We start from the raw sequence: 9493 nt of genomic DNA on the forward strand, positions 1-9493 counted from the left end.
TTATTCAGCAAGTATTTAACGGGCAAACAGGAGGAGAGCCTCAGCCTGGCCTTTTGGCCTCCCACAACAGGGCTCCATTCTGCCGCTCCAGCCTTGGTCCTATTTCTATTCTATCACATACGTTGCTCCAGCTTCCCCTCTTCTAATCCTCACTAACCCTGCATGGGCTCCCACCTCCCCACAGTCACTCAGCCCTTGCAGTCTCCTCCTCTTCCTTCAAGGTTACTGCTGCCTTCTTCTCAAGCCCTCCCAGGAGCTTGCTGGAAAAGCTTCATGGCAGGTGACCTCAGGATCCATTAGGTTCAGAGGAAATAGGGGAAGGGGTATGCACATCAGCACTACAGACTGAACGAGGCAAAGTTCCAGCTACTGCTGGGTGCCAGGCACACAGGGTCTGGGGCGGGGAGGGAGGTATGGCTGGGCCCCTCCACCAAGGCAGAATTCGATCCCTCAACCCTTTCAAGAGACCACTCTGGGTCTAAACTTCTCTAACATGAGAGGGCCAACCTCGATTGTCTCTGAAGACACTGACTCTCCAGAGACGCGGGATCCTAAACCTACCTCATGTCAGGCTGGGAAGACATGCTTCCTCAGCATGGCCCCCCAGCAGAACAAAGTGGAGGAGGATGAGAGATGACTGAAAAAAAACTGCAACATTAAGATTCATCATGAAAAGGACAAATGAGAGGAGGGCAGAGCTAGAACAAAGGGGAGGTGTGACAGATTTGGTCAACATAAGGCAAAGCTTCCAAACAACAGTTTTTGATTTTCAGTCGTGGCCGACTCTTCACGATCTCTTTTTTTCTTGGCAGAGGCACTGGAGCGGTTTGCCATTTCCTTCTCCAGTCCATTTTACAAACGAGGAAATGGAGGCAAACAGGGAGAAGTGACTTGCCCAGGGTCACGCAGCTAGGAAGTGTCTGAGGCTGGATCTGAACTCGGAGAGGAGTCTTCTTGACTCCAAGTCCAGCACTCTATCCACTGTGCCACCAAGCAACGGTGAGCGGCCCCAAAGTGGGACAGACTGCCTCGGGAGGTGGACATCACAGACTCAAGGTCAGAAGGGCTTTATTAATCATTCAATTGAACTGCCCAGTTTTATGGAAGAAACTGGGGCCCCAAGAAATTCAGTGACTTCTCACGGCCCTCAGGGCAATAAGAATCTAAAAGAGGTCTCAACCCTAAATCCCCTGCTCTTTCTCTGACAGACTCTGAAAGGAGTCAGATGGAAGCTTCAGAGACCTCTCCAGGAGGCTGGGAAACTCCGCTACTACTGACCTCGAGGTTTTCAGTCTTGGGGCTGGGACAAGGAGCATCTCTCTAGTAAGATGAGGAGAAATACGAAGGGGGTGTGTGTGTGTGTGTGTACATGGGTACATGGGTACATGGGTGGGGGTGGGAAAGGTGGAAGAGGAGGACAGTCAGCTGGAATGAGTTCTGTTTGGGAAATGCAGAGGTTATGCCTCCAGGTAGAGAAATGAAGCCAGTAGTTAAGCAGACAGAGGGGAAGGAAGAAGAATCCCACATGGTTGTGGATCCTGCCTCTTTCATCTTTCCAGTTTCAGTTCATCTATCCTTCAGTTCCTTCCCTGCAGCTACAAACACACCCACATGTCCCCCCTCCTTAAAAAAAACAAAACTAGGTCCCCCCCACCTCCCCACCCCATATGTCCTTAGACCACATGCATGCCCCTAAGCTAGCATTCTCTATGTCTCTCCTCTTTCACAAATTCCCAGGAAAATGGTAGGTCTCCACTATGTTAACCTTCTCCCACCTACCCTCCAGCACTTTTAATCTGGCTACTCCATAAGCTGTCTCCTCCCTCTGCTTCTGCCCCTCATAATAGATAGCCTCTTAATTGGTTAGGCCTCCCCTCTGGACCGTCTGTGGCCCTCCTCTATCTCCTCATCACTGTCTGTGTACCCCCTCCTCTATGGAGGCCTATCCCAGGGCTCTATCCTGATCTCTCCCTTGGGGATCTCATCAGCCTAACCCATGGTTCAACAGTCATATCTACACAGATGACTCTGGACACCTCATCCTTTGGCTAAGCTCCAAGCTCCCAACAATGGCCTTCCATCAGACAGCTGGCTACCCCCACGTACTCCCTAAGTACCTTGAACTCAGCCCCGTACCAAAAGGTGACCCTTCTCTCTACAAGCAATCTTCTTCCTCAACTTTCCCATTTCTATCAGACCCTGTGCCAGCTTTCTCAGCATCCAGGTTTCACAACAGAGGGCCATCCTTCACTGATTTTCAGTCTCTCCACTTAGCAAGCCTTGTAAAGCCAAACCTTCAAATGGCTCCTCTCCCTGCCCTCCTTCACATAGCCACCACCCCGTGGTGGGCCCTGTTGCTCCCCTCTCCCATCCTTCTGCTATACACTCCTTCCTTTGGCATGGGCGTCCTTCATTTTGGACTCCACCCTATCAGGCTGAGCTGGTCTCAGATGGCTCCTCCTCATGGGTGCTCCTCTGACTGGCTCACCAGAGGAGACCTAGACATGGCAGTACCTCAGAGTTTTAGCAGAGGGCTGCAGTGCAGTGCCTGCCCCCTCTCCCTCCTCACCCGGGCATCACTCTGGCCCTTCAAGAATCAGCTAAACACTGCCTTCCTCCCCGGGTCCCCCAGAGTGGTTGCTCCTCTTCCCCTGAAATTATGTAGGGAAACGAGGTGCTTTCCCCAGGTCAAGATGAGCAAATTCCTTGAGGGCAAGATCGTGTTCTTTGTGTCTGTGTATCCCTACCACAGAGCCTGGCCCAGAGCAGCTGTTTAATAAATGCTGTTGAATGGAAATGTTTAAGAGATCTAGTTTTGAGAATCCTCCCGAGGCTACAGGTGAAAAGGTGTGGACGAGACTGTCAAGGAAGAGAGAAGAGGTCCTGGACAGAACGAGGGAATGCCCACATCTTTACAACAGAAAGAAAAGCAGCAAGATGGCAGAAGTGGTGAAAGATAGGCAGAAAACCGGGATGACAGGCAGAGATCCCACAAGATGGTTCGCAGCACCAGACCAGGTTTTGGGGACCAGTTCTTTAAACACCATCAGGAAAACATTCCCCAAACGTCCTACTGGAGCCAGGAAGCCCTGAGTTCAAATACGGCCTCAGACCTTTTTCTCTGCCTCAGTGTCGTCACCAGTAAAATGGGAATAAAAGCGGCCTACCTCCCAAGCTGCTGTGAGGATCAGATGAGGGAACACCTAGAGAGCGCTCAGCGCAGTGAATGGTACCAAGGGGTGCTTAATAAAGGCAACCCTAGGTTCCTGAAGGCTCTGCTAGCAGAGCCCGAACTCTGGCTGGTTCTCTGACGAGCAGCCCTGACAACCACGGAGAGGCTGCCCGCTTGGCAATATCTTTTCTGGCCATAGCAACCAATAAAAACTGCCCTCAGTCTGGGGGGAGGAGGGGTGCGGGAGATCCTGTCTGTCGCTACAGAAGTGGGAACAGGAAACAAAAACCTGAATGCGACAGCGGCTCTGAGTGTGAGACCATCATCTAATGGCCGAGCACACACTGCTGCTGGGGCTGGATCCTAACCCTGGGGAGGAAGAGGCTGGCTCCCAGGCACTCCCTGGAGAAGCGCAGAAAAGGGCAGGGCGGTGTGGAACGGTGCTCTCTGCTCCCCAAGGCACGTGACTTTGGCAGCTCCCTCCCTGCCTTGGCACTGCTCGAAGGTTACAATGTAGCCTCTGAACCAAGGCCTTGTCTTACCTCTGAGGAGTCACCGAATTCACTTTCTCCACCTTTGCCCACAAAACCAAGCCCCCTGAAACGCTTCCTCTTAGCAAAGCTTCTCTACCAGCCCCGCTGACAGCAACCCCCAGAAACAGCCACCTGGGTGCTCAGAAATGGGAATTTGACCAAGTGGGCACTGGGATTCTATGGGGTGGCAGGAGAGGGATCCCCTTCCAGGCCCACTCGGACGTGACTCAAGGGACTACAGGCACAGAGACAAGGAGAAAGTCACAGTTCTTCCCGTCCCTTCCACATCAGCATTTCTAAAGAGAAAGACAGTTCCTAGCTCCATTGGCTTCGAACAGCCCCCAGCCCTTTCTGGCAGATCAGGAGTTAAAACAGGGTGAGTGACTCAATACTGTGTTTTAACTTTTCAGAAAGCTACCAGTTTTATATGCAAAATGAGAACTACCCCAATTTCTTTTTAAAATTGTCTTTTGGTTAACCTCAACACAAGGATAGATTTCAAAGTAATTGAGAGCTTGGCTGCACAGGCCACTCAAAAAAAAAAAGTCCTCTTTATGTCTTCGCATACCTTGATACTTGCAAGGATCTGTAATCTGAGTAGCTGGGAAGCAGCTCCGTAATCTGAAGCCCTGTTAAACTAATTAAAATAGGATTCTACACAGGTGACCTCCCAACACATTTGTCATCCATTCACGCACCAACAGGTATTTACTGAGGGCCTACTGTGCACACCAGTGAGACACCCCCCCCAAAGCAGCCTGCTGAAGGAGAAGAGTGAACACACACATGGTGAAGGGAGAGTGGAGAGGCCCCTGGGAGGAGCACATAATAACCTCTCAACATCGCCTATGTTTTAGAGTCCCCAGGGGTTAGTTTGGTCTGGGTGTCCCTGCGTCTGGCAGAGCCCCCTCTCATTTTCAGATGAGAACAGAGCAGGGCATAGAGCATTGCTTCATGGTGGTGGGCTGGAAGGGGAACCCCAGCCAGCGGTTCATCGGCAGCACCTCAAGCTCGTTGGTGAGGTACAGCGCTTCCTGCCAGGGGGTAAGGGGGTCCTGTGAGAACAGCTAGCCAGGGTTTTCCTGCAGTCTTTCAAGCACTATGGAAGTAGGAGAAGGGAGCTCCTAAAGCGACCTAGGGACCACAAAGGTGGGGCCAGGACTGATGACAAGATCCAGAGGGGAGCCCAAGGCAGCCCTCTGTGAAACCCGCATCACTGGGAGGAGAGACAGCACAGAGCCTGAGGGGAGAACAGGACCCCCAGGTGGAGATCTCTGCGGGCAATTCAAAACACAGGGCCAGAAGACAAGGAAAAAGAGGCAGCTGGTGGCCTGCAAGGGCTTGTGGGGGAAAGGGAGACTCCACCCAATGGGATAAAGCTCCTTCCTCATAAGGGTTCCTCCTTTGCATTCCCGGTTGGACCTTAGCACAGACGTAGGCCTGAAAGGCTGAATAAGAACAGCATCATATGGCCAAAGGTGAGAAAAAAGCTCACCTTCTCACCGAGGTTCAAGGGATCTTCTTGGTGGCACTGACCCAGGCTGGGGTGCCTCCCCTCTACCTCATCTGCCCTCGGGGATGCCCACCCCCACCCTGCTCATGTGGGCCCTTGCCATGGAAAGGCTGGTCAGGAAGGCCTACACACATTAAAATCCTGCTCAGACACTTGGAAGAAGAGTGTGCTGCTGCCCGAGGTGAGAAACACAGAATGATGCAGGGGAGAGGAGCGCTAAGAAGAGGCCCCCTGCCCCGGGGAGCGGGTTGCTCCGAGAAGCCCTGCCACCCCACACACACGGGATGCAGGTCACCCAGGCAATGGGCATGAGGGGCAGGGTTTGAACCCAGGGCCTCCCTCAGACTCCCAGGCCAGTGTTCTTTCAACAGTCCAAATTTACTTTGAAAATAATATTTATTATTAACTTAAACATCGACAAACTCGAACACTTCAATCGATAAAGACCAAAATAAGGACTCTACAGGAAACTAGGAGCTTGTGATATGTCCCTTCCATTTAACACTGGGTGTTCTCTCCTGGGCTTCCTCCTGCTCCTTTGTTTTTCAGCGTTTTACTCCTGTTCTTTCTCTTCTCTTTTTAGGGCACTACTGCTACCCTCCCACTCTCCCCGCTTTAGAATGAGAGGAGTCGAGCCAAACAAATCCACTGCTGGCTCTATGTGAAAATGCCAGTCTCATTCTGCTCCCCCAGGTCACCACTTTCCGGCTAAGACTGACTCAGCCTGAGTCTGAGAGTCTTTTGCATCTGCTTTCCTTAAGTGGCGCTTCCATAACTTGTCCTCCGGGTTCTTCACACTCTGCTCAGCTGTCTGTTCACCCAGGTTTCTCTGAATCTTTCAGATGGATTCTCAGCTTTCTCATGGAATAAACTTAAGCAATCATCCTCTGAATGTGGGGCAGGCAGTGCTGCTGAAGTGGAGGCCAGCTGGCCTCTTGCTGTACTCCCTCCTGTTTGAAGGTCTAACACAGTAAATAAGCTTCTCTTCAGAATCTTTTCATCTGCCCAACATTAAACAACCATACCCCAGAAACGTGCTGAGAGAGGATTTTCACCACTCTCTACAGTTAAGAAACACCACCCTCTACTTCAGAAAACAAAACCTCCATGCTCTAAGGTCTTTATAGGCTTGCGACAGGGCAAGCACCACAGGCATCTACGGGTGAAGATAATGTAATGATTGGGTTATGGTGCCCTTGGCTTCTAAGGGCAACACCATGGCACCACTGAGGTTTTCCTCCACCTCACTCCTGTTCTGACCTCTTCTCTAGGACCAAGCTGGATCCCTATTCCCCAGGTAAAACCCTTAGCATCATCTTCAAGCACTTTCCATCCAGAAGTCCCTCCTGCCTTTCTAAGGGATGGGTTAGGCCCCAAACAACATCTTAACGGGTAACAGTTTGTCAGCTTCAGCATGTTAAGTGTCTACAACGTTGCAGAAATACCGTGTTACCCATCGGTGCACGACTCAAGGACCAAATAACATGCCCTCACACTAGTGTTCTGAGGGCTTCTCTGCGCTACTGAGCTTGCATGTTTAATTTATCAGTCTGCCTCTACCTTAAAGGGGCACCCACACCAAATTAAAGACCCTGGGCCCTCTGGAGCCTAGCTCTGCTAGAATGCATCTCGACATGGCCAAGTCTGGGCTGGAGGGTGGTGGTCATGCTGCTGCTCTGGGGGGGGGGGGGGGGGGCTGCAGATAGCTTTCTCTGCTGCCACGACAGCCTCCAAGTTGGCAACAGGCATTTATTTCCTATTTCTAAAGTTTCACAAAAACTTCCCAAAGGCTAATGAGTGAGTCTGAGCCAATACCCTTTTGATTGGCCAAGTCAAGCAATGTCCTTACACTTTTCTTTCGGAACCTAGTTTCGTGCATAAAGGAGATATCAAAAACTAAATTCAGTGGACATTGCATAAACAGATAGATTTGGCGAGTTATTGTCTGCCCTGCTGGGGAAACCTGCTGGGGTTCAGAACCTAATTTTTACGATGACTTCCCAGCAGAAAGTGGCCACTGTTTGTTGCTGGAGTTGGGTTAATAAAGAAAAGAGCTGTTCACAGAACCCTTCGTGGAGCAATCTGCCGGAATTGACTGTTCCTTCTTTTGTGCTCTGACCAGGTCAAGTCCCAATGATCCTGTTAACCTGGCAAAGTTAGCCAGCTGTTTCTTACAGTTTCTTGTTGTTCAGTTGTGACTCCATTTGGGGGTTTTCTTGGCAGAGATTCTCGAGTGGTTTGCCATTGCCTTCTCCAAGACACTCATTTTACAGATGAGGAAACTGAGGCAAACAAGGTGAAGTGACTTGCTCAGCTGTGTCTGAGGCTGGATTTGAACTCGGAGAGGAGTCTTTCCACACAGGTCCCATGTGGCCACCCGGCTGCCCTACTGCTCGAAGTTTACAGACACTGTTCCTGTACTCACACGTGTCACTGACAGAGGCTGAGATTCTAGGGAGCGTACAGCGCCCACCCGGACACTGGTCGCCCCCCCAAGGGAGCATATTCTAAGAAAGAAATTCCTTTCACTCTACACGACTACAAAAATGAGAATCTTCCAAAACTGGACAAGAACCAGAGACCTATTTGAACACACGTATTTTTTCCTACTGTTAGTGCCTGGCAGGTTGTCATCCCAGTCCCACGCCACAAGTTTTCACCAAGTCTGACAGGATTTGGAGAAAGTGACTGGCCCCCCCCCCACTTTTGTAATGTTAAATTTACTGGGGACCAACCCGGTAAACGTGGCCAAGGGTTCCTAGGACACCTGGACCTAGTCTGGGAGCAGAGTCCCTGCCTCCATTCCCCAGTGTGGCCATGTCACTGCCCCTACTCAGCAAACAAACTCCTCTGTTTGGCTTTTAAAGCCCTTGCCGATTTGGCAGCCAGCCCCCACCGGCTCACTGCTCATCCTCCCAGGCTGGCCACGGTCTCCTAAGGGAGCGTGTCGTCTCTTGTCTCCAAACCTTTGCACAGGCTGTGCCCAATGCCTGGAATGCCTCCCTCCCTTCCTTTGCACGATTCCCCAGCTTCCTTCAAAGGTCCCATTCACAAGGTGGGTCCCCCCAGCATCCTCCTGGGTAACCTGGCTGCCTGGGCACCTCCTCCCCCATAAAGCGTGATTTCCTTCTGTTTCCCGAATGCCTGGCACAGGGTGGCACTGAGTAAAGGCGGGATTAGGTAAAAAGTGGCAGTGCCATGTGGACGGTCATTCAATTCCCCGAGGGCTCAGCGTCCTCACGGAGGACAATGACCACGGCAGGAGTTTCTCCAACATCCAGGGCGGGTCTCTAAGGACAAACGGGAGGGGGGGGGGGAGAGGAGGCAGCCCCCCCCCACCGGCTGCCTCCAGGGTCGGGGGTGGGGGGCGGCGCGCCGAGGAGCCCCCCAGAGTCCCGGCTCCCGCCCCGTGGGGAGAAGCCCCCGAGGCCGAGCGGGTGGGGGGGAGGGGCTGGGGCCCTCGGGCCCTTTCTCTTTAAATCCGGCCGCACGTGCGCCCGCATTGTGAAGCGGCCGGGCTCCTCCCGGGCCCAGAGCGCCTGCGCCTGCGCCGAGGACCGCCCGGGCGCCCATTGCGCATGCCCGCCCGCCGCCCCCCCCCAACCCCCCGCCCCCCGCCGCCGGCCCCGTCCCCCGCCGCCGCCGCCGGGCTCTCGGCCGGAGTCCCGGCCCCGGGGTGGGCCCCCGGAGGGGGGCGGGGGCGGCCCTGGCGGGGGCGGGGCCTCCTCCCCCCAGCCCCCCGCCCCGGACAAAGGCCCCCCGGGAGCCCGGGCCCCGCTCACCTGCCAGCTGCCTCCGCAGGAGCAGCGCCGACTGCAGCTCCGTCATCCTCCGGCCGGGCCGCGGGCCCGCGGGAGGTGGGGCGGGAGGCCGGCGCTGGCTCGCTCCTCGGCTCGTCCGCCGGGGCCGGTCCGAGGCGGGCCCGAGGCCCGGGCGGAGGCGGTGGCGGGGACCGAGGGCCCGGGGCCGGGGCGGACCGACAGGCTGGCAGGCCGCCGGCCTCGCCCGGGTCACCCTTGCGGCCGCTCGCCTTCTCCCTCCCTCGCGCCGCGCTCCGCCCGGGGCCCGCTCCGCCGCCTCCCCTCCCCTCGCCTCCGGCTCCGCTCCCGGCCCCCGGCTCCCGGCTCCGCCTCGCCTCCGGCTCCGGCCCACACTCGGCCTCGGCGGCTCCTTCTCCGTCCCTCGCCACAGGCTCACTGCGCGCAGGGCCGCTCGGCGCAGGCGCACTCGAGCCGCTCGGCGCAGGCGCACTGGGCCCCGGCCGGAGCCGCTCGG

At 54.6% G+C, this 9493-nt stretch overlaps 1 protein-coding gene across 1 annotated transcript in view; it reads right to left on the reverse strand.

Moving 5' to 3' along the window:
- UBE2G1 (ubiquitin conjugating enzyme E2 G1) overlaps positions 1-9275 on the reverse strand; it is a 55204-nt gene extending 45929 nt beyond the window's left edge. The window contains exon 1 of the mRNA XM_036756152.1: positions 9001-9275. Coding sequence (XP_036612047.1) covers positions 9001-9046 — 46 coding nt within the window. The 5' untranslated portion in view covers positions 9047-9275. The remainder of the gene's footprint in view (positions 1-9000) is intronic.
- Between the last annotated feature and the right edge of the window lie 218 nt (positions 9276-9493).

Source organism: Trichosurus vulpecula, chromosome 4 (assembly GCF_011100635.1).
Source record: "Trichosurus vulpecula isolate mTriVul1 chromosome 4, mTriVul1.pri, whole genome shotgun sequence".
Taxonomy (NCBI): Eukaryota; Metazoa; Chordata; class Mammalia; order Diprotodontia; family Phalangeridae; genus Trichosurus; species Trichosurus vulpecula.